The sequence below is a fragment of the Gopherus evgoodei genome, chromosome 1 (genome assembly GCF_007399415.2).
Source record: "Gopherus evgoodei ecotype Sinaloan lineage chromosome 1, rGopEvg1_v1.p, whole genome shotgun sequence".
NCBI classification, from domain to species: Eukaryota; Metazoa; Chordata; order Testudines; family Testudinidae; genus Gopherus; species Gopherus evgoodei.
The window spans coordinates 240,535,312-240,549,663 of record NC_044322.1 but is presented as its reverse complement, the minus strand read 5'-3'; the positions used below and the strand labels follow the sequence as shown (position 1 = coordinate 240,549,663).

General features: G+C 40.5%; 1 protein-coding gene across 1 annotated transcript in view; it reads right to left on the bottom strand.

The window, feature by feature from the left end:
• ITPR2 (inositol 1,4,5-trisphosphate receptor type 2) overlaps positions 1-14,352 on the bottom strand; it is a 374,378-nt gene that overhangs the window by 154,303 nt on the left and 205,723 nt on the right. The window contains exons 35-37 of the mRNA XM_030540942.1: positions 12,715-12,905; positions 11,057-11,199; positions 9,206-9,314 (exon numbers count right to left, since the gene is read on the bottom strand). Of these exons, the coding sequence (XP_030396802.1) occupies positions 9,206-9,314; positions 11,057-11,199; positions 12,715-12,905 (443 nt within the window). The remainder of the gene's footprint in view (positions 1-9,205; positions 9,315-11,056; positions 11,200-12,714; positions 12,906-14,352) is intronic.

The following is a 14,352-nucleotide window of genomic DNA, read 5'->3' as shown; positions in this document are numbered from 1 at the left end:
AGCCCTACATATTCCCCGAGCTGGCTACCTACAATATAAGAATGATTCTTAATTATCAGATTAGCAAAGGAGCGTCTGTGGACCATTCCTATCTTTTAACTCTGTAGAGCATTCTTGATGCAAAGTTCTTTGCCGTAGCACTTGCCTCCTCTACGCTCCATCAGAGCCTGCTGTATTTCTTGACCTTCAGGAGGTCACTGCCAACCTCATCAATCTGTTCAAACATCTGTTTAATCTTGGGTTCAGTGAGGTTTCAAGGGACATATATTAAGGGAAACAGGGAGGCTTGTCTATTATTACTGCCTCTAAGAACAATATTGTCATTATGGAGTTCCTCTCCTCGAATCCCCTTAGAGATTATTGCAATGGACAAATAACAAACACCTCTATAAATATTAAGAAATGAACATAGTCCAGTAGGACACTCAAGAACTTTACCATATAAATATAGTAGTGTGGTAGTCTACTGTAATGGTCCTAACACTACGTGTTACCTAACAATGCCACAAGGTTTGGCAAGATTACTGCAGACCATTGGGGGTTGGGGATGGGGGGGAGAGAGAGAGAGTGTGTGAAAAAAATGTGCCAGAAATATGCAATGACATCATGCTTCAGTGGATGATGTCCTGAGGCCCAAGACATCATGGCCAACAACACTTGGTTAATACCGTAGAGCATGTGATGTTTGTGTATCTGTTTCCTTAATTATTACATTTTGGAACTTGGAAGGGGGGAAAGAGTCAAATTGTGTTGATTTGTTTCTCTGTACTTCTTATTTCTTTTCCTTTTAAAATGCCACCATGTGGGTATAGTGAGAAATTACCATAAGTAGGGGATTTGAAAGTATTTTGTGTTTGGTCATATGTATCGCAACACACTCACATGACTGAACGAAGCAACTAATTTTAAGCAGCAGTCATTGCAACAGAAGAGACTGAAATCTCCATCTTAACACAGTGGCTCAGCCTCAGGCCCTGCAGAACACACAACTTTATATAAGCCATCACTGTGGTACATGAAATTATCCTGAATGTCAAAGAACAGCCCCAACCAAACTGTCGCATCTTGTTGCTCAAATCGACATACGACATGCACTACCTTGGCTTCTTGAATGTCTAAGTAAAGGCATACACTATCCTTCCTAGCCAGCATGGGATTGCAGAACAGGGCCCACAGGGCACTCCATACACCCTTGGGGTTGTCCTATTGCAACAGCAACTGAAGTAGTTCATCTAAGAGAAAGCCTCATTGGGTAGCCCTGGTCCCTGCCATAGGCTCATGTAGTGCTGAGAAATAGGCATATAGAAGAAATTCAGCCTTTTCTTTGAACATGCCTGCCTTGTATCACTTTTAATGTTTATAACAGACAGGTAAAGGCATGGTTATGGGTCCAAAAAATCCAGATCTCTCTATCTGTCCTCATTGGTCCCTACCATTTATTTATAATTTGACTTTTAATTTATAAATCTCATCTACAAGCTACAAGCACTAGAACAAGCACACAGGAATCCAACAGGGTATTGGACCAAGCCACGCATTTAAAAGCCAAATCTTTTCAGTTTTTCATTAAACTCCATCAAATCAGCCAACATCTGTAAGCACTTTCCAGATTAGAATGAGGCAATATGATGATGACAGGCAGGAAACAATCAGCAAGCAGGTGACCTATGAAACCAATAAAGTAGAAGGTTGCACTGATGTCAGCATATTATGAAATCTCTATTGAACATTGATCACTAATGGTCCTCTCCGATTGGCTGTCAATGACATCATCCCTCTGCCAATGATAGCCAATAAATGCATGGGTCTGATGCTTTCCCTTACTTTCATTTATAAACTCCATTAGATAACAACAGAAAAGTCAATCTAGGTGGTAAATTTCTACAGTTTCATTGTACTACTTAGGTGGTTAAAAGTCATTTGACCTTCTACCTTATGTTCTAAAACCCTACTCAAGATGTACTCTAGTTGCTTATAAATGTATTGCTGATTGCTCGTGACTTCTTACATATTTAAATACTTTCTCATTTCCAAATCTAATATTTTCTTTTTCTACAGCAAAAAGATTTTATGTTAGAAAGACCTTAAAGGGATATTGTCAGTTTAGAGTGTTTTATAGTATGTTTTAAAATATTTCACAAAACCCAATAGTAATAAATATCACTGGGTTTTTTAATTTCCAATGAGAAGTTTTTACATTAGATTTAAATATTCCCTAAAGCATTTGCAACCCCAGCACTGAAGCAAACAATCTGAAAAACACATTAAGCTAAATCAGAGTAAAGTGAGCAATTTTTGGTCCACTGACTTGAAATAAAACTGAAATTGGCTAGTGCACCGTCTTTCTTAAAGCAGAGCACAAACAAAACAAAACAGCATAAAAAAGTGGTGAAAATTTGATTTTTTTAAATGCTTGCAGTGCTGCTAATGCAAACTGTTATTAGTAACACAGGTAAAGGAATTTCCCTCCCTTCCTCCCCATCCTGCCACTTGAAATAAAGTCTCTTTAAATTACACTGCACTCCACAACAGACTGACATTTTCAGAATTATTCCTGTTTCCATTTATTTTTGCCTACATTTACTGTGATTTATCTGAATACTGCTTAATTCAATACATGCAAATAAGTAAAAGTGATCTAGAATGAACTAGACTAGATCATGGAGTGCACGTTAAGTTAAGAGCTTCTTCGATTTAAACAACAGCAACAACGGGCTACTGCTGTAGCTCACAGGAACACCAACTGATTACTAAGGGATATGGGGACACATTTTCCCAACAGATAAAGGGATCCAACTCCCTTTGGTTTCATGTACATGAGGAAAGAATCTGGAATGTGCCATTTGATTAAATCATTGGAGTTTTGCCACTGACATCAAATGAAAAGAATCAGGCCCTTAGAAAGCCAGCAAATATTACCACCTTAGTGGCAACAACTGGCAACTACAAATTCTTAAGGGAATAATGTACATTTCTAAAAAGATTTCTAACCTGTTTCTTTGTTGTTGCTGTCACTGCTAAAACAAGCAGCAAAGGGTTGTTAACACTGGCTATGTCTGCACTATTGTGGTAAGTCGACCGAAGCCACGCAACTCCAGCTACACGAATAACATAGCTTGAGTCGACTTACCTTAGGTCGAGTTACCACGTGGTCTACACCATGGAGGGTCGACAGGAGAAACTCTCCCATCGACTTATCTTACTATTCTTGTCAGGGGTAGAGTACAGGGGTCGACTGGAGAGTGATTTGCTGTCGATTTGACAGGTCTTCATTAGACCCACTAAATCGACTGCCAGTGGCTCGATCTCATTGGGTCGATCCCAGCTGTAGTGTAGACCTGCCCATTGTGTAACTAAACGATGAATAAAAAAATCTTAATATTTCACCACACAGAGCTAGAAATCTAGCTTGTGGTAGAAAAAGAAACAGTGAAAACATTTTAGAAGTGGGGCAATCATTTTCAGGAGTATTCCAAAACAGGTAAAAAAGTAGGGGTACTCATATTTTTGATAGACAATTCAACAGCTTGTAGGTTTTTTCCTCCCCACTGATAATGAAACAGTACTCTTACTTTTCATTCATACTGTGGTTCAACATCTAAACCCGGAAAAACAGTACAAGAAACCCTTACTTCTGCATATAGTCTTTATTCAGGCAAGTAATACTATTAAACTTTAGTAGGAACTATTGGCATAAGTGAGAGTTGCATGTTTGATTCCTACCATTCTACCATGCATTTCAAAATGTACTACCATTTGTTAAGCATATCTGTAAGTTAATGAATATCACAGTAAGCACATCTAATATCACGAGATGAATACATTACATATACATACTCACATAATCAGAGGGTAAATTTTTCAGAAGCACCAAGCTCTTAGGATTCCTTTGAAAGTCAATGGGACCAGGCTCCTAGGTCAGTTAGGTGTTTTCGGTAATGGGACTTATGTGCTTAAGTCACTTAAGCACTTTTGAAAATTTTACCCATTCAACAGCAGAGGTGGAACCATGGCTGGAGTAAGAACTGACCTCAGAATTCACACAAAGCTTGAACTGAACTCAAATCAAAACTTTGACAGGACAGAGCTAATACAAAATCCTATTCTCTTTAATCTATTTCTCTCTTTAAAAAAAAAAACTTGTGGAAATCAAAGTCCACTTTTATCCACCACACAATCACAGCCTGGGCAACGGTGGCACAAGCTTCCTCCTATAATGCCTTACCAAAGTTTGCAACATTGCCCTGGAAAGACTGCCTAACGAAGTGAAAGGAGACTTCAGTCTTCATGCCCAGTCAGAAAGGCAGTGAAGCACTGGCAAAATTAGTAAGTGTTGAACTGAGACTTATGGTGTTAACAGCTTTCTGTCATTACCCCTATCAAAGTCAAATCAACAACCAAGAGGTTTTATAGCCCATTATTACTGTAATTTCCCAAACCAAACTTTTGCATGTGGAGCTTCCTTTCAGGAATATGAAACTGACAGAACTCCCCATACAACCTCTCCACAACTGTTGGTAAAGGCATACCCAGCTTAAATGCATACATCTTCCATGACACCTCATGGGTATTGTCCCACATCTTGGGAAACTTTGCCATAAACCCTCCCAGCATTCTCTCTCTTAAGAAGCATCAGACTACTACATACACCTAATCAGTTTTCTATGTTTTATTAGTGTTCCAGAAGTGAATGAATATATATGAACATCTATAGTCCCAACACAATTTGTGTAAGTCATTTTGGGGGGACGGAGGGAATACAAAGAAATTAAGCTCTTAAATTTTCTAAAGAAAGTTTAAAAAGAAAAAAAAAAGAAAAAAGCGAGAAGTCCTTGTGGCACCTTAGAGACTAACAAATATATTTGAGTACAAGCTCTTGTTGGCTAGAACCCACTTCATCAGATGTATGAAGTAAAAGATACAGGAGCAGGAATAAATACATGAAAGGATGTGGGTTGCTTTACCAAGTGATAAATCAGACTAACAAGATAAATCAATTAACAGTAGGATACCAAGGGAGGAGAAATAACTTTTGAAGTGGCAAGAGAGTGGCCCATTACAGACAGTTGACAAGAAGGTGTGAGTAACAGTAGGGAAAAATTAGTATTGGGGAAATTAAGTTTAGGTTTTGTAATGACCCAACCACTCCCAGTCCTTATTCAGGCCTAAATTTGATGGTATCTAGTTTGCAAATTAATCCCAGTTCTGCAGCTTCACGTTGGAGTGTTTTTGAAGTTTTTTTGTTGAAGAATGGCCATTTTGAGGTCTGTAAATAGCAGCAAAGAGTCCTATGGCACCTTATAGATTAACAGCTGTATTGGAGCATAAGCAAAAGTGAGCATTCGCCCACAAAGCTTATGGTCCAATACATCTGTTAGTCTACATGATGCCCCGGGACTCTTTGTCGCCTTTTACAGATCCAGACTAACACGGCTACCCCTCTGATACTTTGAGGTGTGTTACTGAGTGACCAGAGAGACTGAAGTGAAGTGTTCTCCTACTGGTTTTTAATTGTTATGATTCCTGATGTCAGATTTGTGTCCACTTATTCTTTTATGTAGAGACTGTCCAGTTTGGCCAATGTACATGGCAGAGGGGCACTGCTGGTACATGATGGCATATATCACATTGGTAGATGTGCAGGTGAATGAGCCCTGGATGGTGTGGCTGATGTGGTTAGGTGCTATGATGGTGTCCCTCGAATAGATATGTGGACAGAGCTGGCACCAGGATTTGTTGCAAGGTTTGGTTCCTGGGTTGGTGTTTTTGTTGTGTGGTGTATAGTTGCTGGTGAGTATTTGCTTCAGCCTGGGGGGCTGTCTGTAAGCAAGAACTGGCCTGTCTCCCAAGGTCTGAGAGAGTGAGGGATCATCCTTCAGGATAGGTTGTAGATCCTTGATGATGCGCTGGAGAGGTTTTAGTTGGGGGCTGTAGGTGATGGCTAGTGGCATTCTGTTACTTTCTTTGTTGGGCCTGTCTTGTAGTAGATGACTTCTCGGTACTCTTCTGGCTCTGGCAATCTGTTTTTTCACTTCAGCAGGTGAGTATTGTAGTTGTAAGAACGCTTGATAGAGATTCTGTAGGTGTTTGTCTCTGAGGGATCGGAGCAAATGCGGTTGTATCTTAGAGCTTGGCTGTTGACAATGGATCCTGTGATGTGGTCCGGATGAAAGCTGGAGGCATGTAGGTAAGTATAGTGATCAGTAGGTTTAGGGTGGTGTTTATGTGACCATCGCTTATTAGCACTGTAGTGTCGAAGGGAGTGGACCTCTTGTGTGGACTGATCCAGGCTGAGGTTGACGGTAGGGTGGAAATGGTTGAAATCTTGATGGAATTCCTCAAGGACCTCCTTCCCATGGGTCCAGATGATGAAGATGTCATCAGTATAGCACAAGCAGAGTAGGGGCATAAGGGGACAAGAGCTGAGGAAGCGTTGTTCTAAGTCAGCCATAAAAATGTTGGCATATTGAGGGGTCATGCGAGTACCCATAGCAGTCCCACTGACTTGAAGGTATAAATTGTCCCCAAATCTGCAATAGTTGTGTGTGAGGACAAAGTCACAAAGTTCAGCCATCTGATGAAGTGGATTCTAGCCCACGAAAGTTTATGGCCAAATAAATTTGTTAGTCTCTAAGGTGCCACAAGGACTCCTCATTTTTTTTTGTTGATACAAACTAACACGACTACCACTGAAACCTTTAAAAAGACAGTCACTTAGTTTCTCTGTGCATCAGTTCCCTCTCTATAAAACAGGGGTGATGATAACATCTTACCTGGTGAGGATAAGTATATTTAAGATTGTGAGGTGCTCAGACAAAGGAATGGGGGCCACATAAGTACAACTGATCAATAAATTGCATTATGATTCTCTCCCTGCTTCTAATCATGAGAAGTTCTGCAATAATCTTTACCTGAAAGTTTATAGTTTGTGCCCAGTGGAATGCTTCAAATACAGTACAGCACAAAATATAGACTCATGATTAATGTACATTCAGGCCTTCTGCTGTCAAAAGTTCATTTGGCCCCATGTACCCTAATTCTGTATTTTTCAGTATTTTGATCACACAATAAAATACAATTGCATGCAGTAATGTATTGTTTCACGGAAAACTGGAAAAGTACACAAAAGGCAGCTCACTGTGCTATTTTTAGCCTTTTTGAAGTCCACAGGGTAAGTTTTGACTCCCAAGAGTGGTAAGTGAGGAAAGGACTTGCAAAACCATACAGTAAGTCACATGTTTTGCTTTACTATCCTTCTCCACTATAAAATTCATGGGTTTCAGAAAGAACAGCATTTGGGGGATCAGGAGGGCGGGGGTATCAGTCTTATTTTTTCCCTAAAACCATTAACATGTACCATCTCCCTATGCACTGTCAAGATAACAATGCACAACTGAGCTGCATTTGCTGAAGTCTCAGATGTGAGCTCTTGACGACTGGAAGCCAGGCTGTCTTGTTAAAGGATCCCTAACTGTGGAACTTAGGCCATGGCTACACTGGCACTTTACAGCGCTGCAACTTTCGCGCTCAGGGGTGGGAAAAAACACCCCCCCGAGCGCTGCAAGATACAGCGCTGTAAAGTGCCAGTGTAATCAGTGCTGCAAGCTACACCCGTAAGGGATGTGGTTTACGAGCGCTGGGAGAGAGCTCTGACTACACTCACACTTCGCAGCGCTGCCGCGGCAGCGCTTTGAAATTTCAAGCGTAGCCATACCCTTACTCCCTCTGGTGGTTTGCCTTAATCTCAGTGGATCAGTCTCCAGGGCAGGGTAAGAGGCGTATCTGATCAGACAAGCTTATAAGGCAAGATATTGTCTTCTCTTTCCTTCTTTTTCTGAAGTCTTATTTTCTGGTGGGTATGTGGCTATTTTGGAAAGGCTTAGCATAGTTCCCCAATGTGAACAGTTTCAAGAGGAAATTGTTTTTTCCATGTTACTCACGGGGATGTAAGCATTAAGGCTCTTTGAATACAAACGAAAAGTAATAGCTGATTCAGCCATGAAAATTTTGCTATGACACCAAGACAAATAGCTATCTGCTATGGACGGAGTGCATTGCTCTTGGAGCAAAATTCTTTGCAGGAGGTGAGGAGGAGGTAAATTCATTCTTTGTGGATGGGCTGTTTTTGTGAAGAGAAAGGTCACTGCTTTGCTACTGTTGTCTTTGTCTTGGTTTGACTGGGTGTTTTTTTTTTAAACCATTTAATAGGCTGCTTAGAGCCTGGGCAAAATGTTCTTTTTGTGTGAAATGTGTTGAAATCAAAACACATGCACTGAGAATACATCATATTTCTCATATGTGGCTTATCTACCATAAGAGAAGAAATTGAAGTATTGTTGTCTGAGACATGGAACTTAAAGAGTAAAATCCAAATGACCCAGAAATATGTACCCATCTCACTACACACAAAATCTTCTTTTCATCATTAGGAGCTTTATATTCAAAATTAAACTACCTGGTATATCCTGATTGTTGATAATTCTGCTAGGTACTGTAAAATGGATGACCAGCATAACAACAAAATTAATCACCATGATTCATTTTAATATAAAGTAGCATTAATATCAAGAATGAATGATAAGAAACAAGAGAGGGGGGAAACTTTACAACTATACATGAAAAATTTGTCAAGACAGATGGATTTTGAATAAGTTTAAAACCTCTAGCCATGGACCAATTGATGTGAAAACCAGGGTCCAGTCACCATGACCCTAAGGTGCATGTAAGATCAAAGGGGCATTTGGAAACCTAGATGTTCAGAGAAGAAACAGTTCTGGAGCTAAACAAGGAGGATGTTAGCAGATACAGAAAACAGTAGGCATTGTAGAGAGAATAGAGTCGATTCCACTCCCACTCCCCACCTCCCCCGGTGGTATATCTCATTAAACATTACCTACTTCCTACCACACCTTCAGCTGCAAAAATGCTTACTGACTATAAAGGGGTGGGATCACAGGCGGGAGGGAGAAAGGATGAATTGGACACTTGAAACTGACTGTAGTCAACACATGGACTGCAACAGGCCAGGATGAATGTCAGGAAAAGGGGACTAAATTTCTATTATGTAACTTCTGTTTCAGAGACAACGTATTATTACCCGTAACACGCGAGGAGTTAAGAGTTATAACATTCTGCTGAAATTCTAAGGCCAATATTCTATGCCATAATGAAATTTTTATTTTTAATATTAAAAGGGAAGCAGTACCTCTTCCGCAAAGCTGTCTTTCTTGTCCAGCATTTCCCGTAACGTCTGAAGAATTTTAATGCAAAGCTTTTCTTCTTTCTCCATTAGCTTCTTTGTGTGATTAATTAACCTTAAAGTAAAACATTAGCCCTTATATAGAGTATTGCATCTTATCGCCAAGCCAGACAACATGCACATTATACAGAATTGTTTGTTACCATATTTTTCCTGAAGGAAATACAAGTAGACCAGGTAGGTACCATGAAAAAGAAATGGGCCCCAGCCCAAACTCTCTTGGCCTTTGAGAGTGTTTGGAGTCTGCACTGAATTTTGCTGCACGTGTAGCTGAGTAACGAGCAGAAGGAGAAGCCTTAGAGGGTTTGAAATCCAGACCAGGATCCAAATTCTGCCACTTGGGCCTATCTTTTTCTAAAAATTATTACGTTACCTGCAGTGCCCATTATTTATCCTGCAAACTTCAAAAGGAACTTTAAGTTTTATGGTAGCAATAATACTTATTCTACAATTATCAAGTGGTTTCCACCCAAAATGATCCAAAGTAATTTACAAAAATTTTGTAATAGAATCACTTTGCTCAGCGCAGAAATGCAGTCACCTCTGGATGGAATGCAGCAGCTGTTTAGGTGCACATAGGAACTGTGCAGGGCAGTTTAGGGCAGGAAGTAAAGTAGAATTCTGCATCCAAATAAAACTGCAATAGGAGTTTAGGAAGGCAAAACAATATTGAACAAATCAGAATTAAGGAAAAACACTGGAGCTAACATACATATTCTTGCATAAAGCGTCATTTATATCTAATCCAAAAGAGAGCAACAGCCACAGCACCATGCCCCCTATCATCATGCTGGGTTCAGTACTAATATCATCACTTCCTGCAGCATGCCAGGATTTCTTTGGAAGTCTCCAATTCAAGTGATGACCAAGCTTCTGAGATGAGCTCACCATGGTCTAAATGTAAGTCATATTATTATTAACCATAATTTTAAAATGATTGCATATTAATAGTGCCATTTATATAGTATTGCAAAGTATCACTGGGCAATCGCAGATCATTTAAAAAATAATGTATTCCTTGTACACGATAGGCCAAATCCTGCGGTCTTTACTCAGTCAAAATTCCCATTAACTTCCAGTGAAAGTTTTGAGACGGGGGGGGGGGAAAAATGCAACATTTATTTATTTTTTTAAACACATGAAGTATATAATGCTCCCTGTGCAGAATATGCAAAAAGCTGAGGAATCAGGAAACCTGCCAATTTTTCAGTGCCCTCAAGTTACCTCTAAATTATGCAGTTCCTCAAGGGCAAATAGGGCATCTCATTAAAGGACCAACCAAGTAAAACTGAACAGCTCTCTTCCAGTGCCCAAACTGCAAATAAAACCAACCTGTAATTGAAAACCATGCAAAGGCACATGTGAAATGTACATTTAGAAGAGCTATTTCAGAGTTTGCAATTTAAAATAAAACCAAAGGATTTAGTTAGTTTGTCTCAAACAGTAGCTCAGCATGCCCCCAAAGAATATGAATTAAAAACACACACTTCTAACATGGAATGTCTGAGACTTTGCAATGTATTTGGGGGCAATTTAACATAAATGGCCATTAGGAAAACAGAAATTTGTTGAGATTGTCTTAACTTCAGCAAGCTGCAAGGGTTTTCATTTTAATCATGTCACACATACAACTCCCTTACTAAAGGGACACGTAAACTATGTAACAAAAAAAATATATGTGAGACTTGGGCTCCTAAGTGCCTTTTGTCAATGGGACTTAGGCACGTCTCAAAATGTTACCCCTGAAAAAACTATTTTTCAGAAAAAAATAAACAGAACACTTTCTGTGCCACTTACTTGGACAAGAAAGCACCACATCTTATTCTTGCATCACTCCCCTCAGGAAAGAGAAGTTCAGGGCTATGTAATACATCCACTAACACTGAGAATTCAGCCTGCATCATGGGGGTGAACTGCTGTTCCAAGGAGGAGACTACATCCTAAATAAAGAAGCAAAAGGTCAATTATGGCAAAAGCTGGTCCAATCACACTTGAATGACTTGGTTGACAAATTTCACATTATGTGAACGAAATACCGGACAAATATTTGTTGTCGTTTGTCATCCCGCCTCCCATCAACCCATGATGCCAGTCTTACCACCCACTTGTTACAAAGCCTGGAGGTGCTTGTTTGGCATTCTCCTTTGCTGCCCATCACACTTGCCACAGCTTTCCACAAAATTCCACAGAACTACCTAATTGCCCTCCTTCAAAACTCTCCTAACCATGGTGCCTACAAAACACTTGACAATGGTTAGGGAACCAGTGTGCTGAAACCACTGCCTTGCATCTTTTTCTCCCTTGTACTCCCGTATCTGTCTGTCTGTATCCACCTGTTGTCTCAATCTTATACTTACCTCTTGTCCACAAGGCACAGCAATGTGCACTGGAAGGGTGTGACTTCTAAAGGGTGCCAATGTGTTTCATGCTAAATGGTACAGGTAGATTCTGCTGGGGTGCATTAAAGGTTCCCTGGTGCACATAAACATAGTCCTCTTTCAAAGAGCACCATGTTGACGTGCACCAGGGAACTTCCAGTTTGTGCCAGCAGGTCTGCCAGGCCAGTTAGTGCACAACACGCTGCCACGTTTTAGAAACCACAACCCTCTAGTGTGTGTTACTGTACCAAGCCGATAAGATTCTAAGCTCTTTGGAGTAGACAGTGTCTCTAAAGCCAGTACATCTCACATCATGGGACGATCTCTCAGCACAGGGGGATCCTCCAGTGACACAGAAGCACTGTAGCGACTCCTACACCACTCTTACCTTTTTGCACCTGCAGTAGGGGCGTGGTCATGAGAAATAAGGCCTGGCTGGTCTTGCTATGCTTGGCAATCATAATGGCCCAGGGGCAAAAAAATCCCATTGACTCCTGTGGGAGCTGAATTAGGTCATAGGAGTGCAAGGCCCAAGGTGTTGGCATCCCTTTGATTAGGTGTATACAACATTGTGATGGTCCGATCAGGGTTCGGGGAGCAATCCAGAGCAGGGAGGGGCTGTGTCACCACTAGCCCTGCAATCCTGGGTGCCTCACAATGTTTTGCTGCTGTAGCTCCCAAGCTGGGATGCTCACATCCAGGAAGAGGGATGCAGGTCACGCTCTGCATATCTGGGTGCTTAGACAGCTCTGGCTCAGCAGCTCTGACCCCAGCAGCCTGTTTACACCCCCCAACCCCACTTGGGCTTCCGCCAGTTTGGTTACAACAACAAGATGACCCCAATACACTCCCAGTCCCAAATTTCCCCCAGTGTGCATTATTATGACATGACACCCTTTAGACAGAGATTATAACAATAGCGAGTTGGGATATACTGAGCTGTTCAGGCCAGCTGACACTCACTGCTAGATATCAGAGTGCTCCTTGCCCTCTGTCCTTGGGTGGTTCTTACTGTCACGAACATATCTACACAAAACACATGGTCACAAGCACAGCATCAGGCATTTGCTACCATACCTGTAGTTTTTCAATGATATTCCTGTAATCCCAGGCAGGCCCTCCAAGAGCTTCCTTAAAACGAGGTCCACTGCGGGCAGACATTCTCCATCCCATGGCCGCTCTCTGCACCATGTTGGAATGACTCTTCATGAACAAGGTATTTACCTGGCTGTCTAAATCCACCGGAATTGCAATCCCACGGTTCTTTGCTTTAAGCAGAAGACAACATTTACAATAAAGAATGCTTTCGGGTCCTTCGTAAATCATTTTGAGTGAAATCCAGATCTCATACAAGGAGCCTTTTTGCCTTGACTTCAGTGAGGCAAGGATTTCACCCTTTAACAATAAGGGCCAGATCCTCACCTGGTGTTAATCAATGTAGCACTATTTAAGTTAATAAAGGTACACCAATTTATACCAGCTGAGGATCTGGCCCATGATTCCTTATTTCTCATAGGTAAAAAGGTATATCTCTGCTTTAACAAATTAATCAATTGAAATGATTCAAATGAAATCAATTACAAAGACATTAGCAACAGCAGCAAAATTAGCAATTATTATTTCAGTAGCTACTTATAATCCATTTGAGAGTAAATTTGGAAATTCTTCTTTTTAGTTTTCTTAGACATAGATATGCATGTACCCCATATATCCCACTGTTGCCTGAATGTTTTATGCACTTAAACTAGTTAGACATAAAAGGACTCCAGATTGGTTTGTTCCCCCCACCACACTTCTACCCTTCATGTGATCGTATTGTACAATGCCTGACACAATGCAGTCCTGATCAAATGACTGAGGCTCCTAGGTTCTACCACTATGGAAAAAAGAGTAATAATTAATAAATAGCCGAAGAGCTGTACAATTTATGTTTAGGCTTGAAAGTAAGAGACAGAGAAATCTTGCACCAGTTTCCACAAGGCACCGATAGTTCAGCTAATGCCATGTTAATTGTGCATGCTGAATGGCCTTTTCAAAAAAGGGGAATGCCATAAATAATTCCGATGTACTGTCTTCTACGTAGGAAGTCTGTGTTACACAGATCCCTCCATGCTGCAATGGACCAGAGTGGCATTCTTTTAAGTGTCAGTGTGGAATGTTTGAGGTTCAACAAATAATGTCAGGTAGACACAGCAAAAATAGGGGACAGATTTTCTGACATGTACTTGAAAAGTTAGGAATCACTGCCTTGCTGACTATTAGTTTTATTTACAACTACTTAATTTCCATAGCACAGTGTTATCCTTAATAAATGTCTGAGTAACAGAAAAAATATTCTAGATTGCTAGTGTTCTTCAGGTAAATAAACCAGTAACTAAAAGCTGCCTGTTTTTCTTATTACACCAACATTGCCTTTGAAGTAAGAACTTAAAACCTGAGTGAGCAATTCTGAAGTGTTTGATTCCTTTGATACTCAAGGCATTCCCAAAGCATTTTGTAATAAGATTAATGTTTTCTAGCATAGTTAAGTACACATTACTGAGAGACAGAACATGCTCCTGATCCAGCAAAGCATTTAAACATATGTGCAACTTTGATCATGCGAGAAGTATCACTGGGTCTGATCCAAACCCCACTGAAGTCAGTGGGAGTGTTTCTGTTGACTTCAGTGCATCTGCATCAGCCTCAAAAGTACTACATAGATGAAGTTGTGCA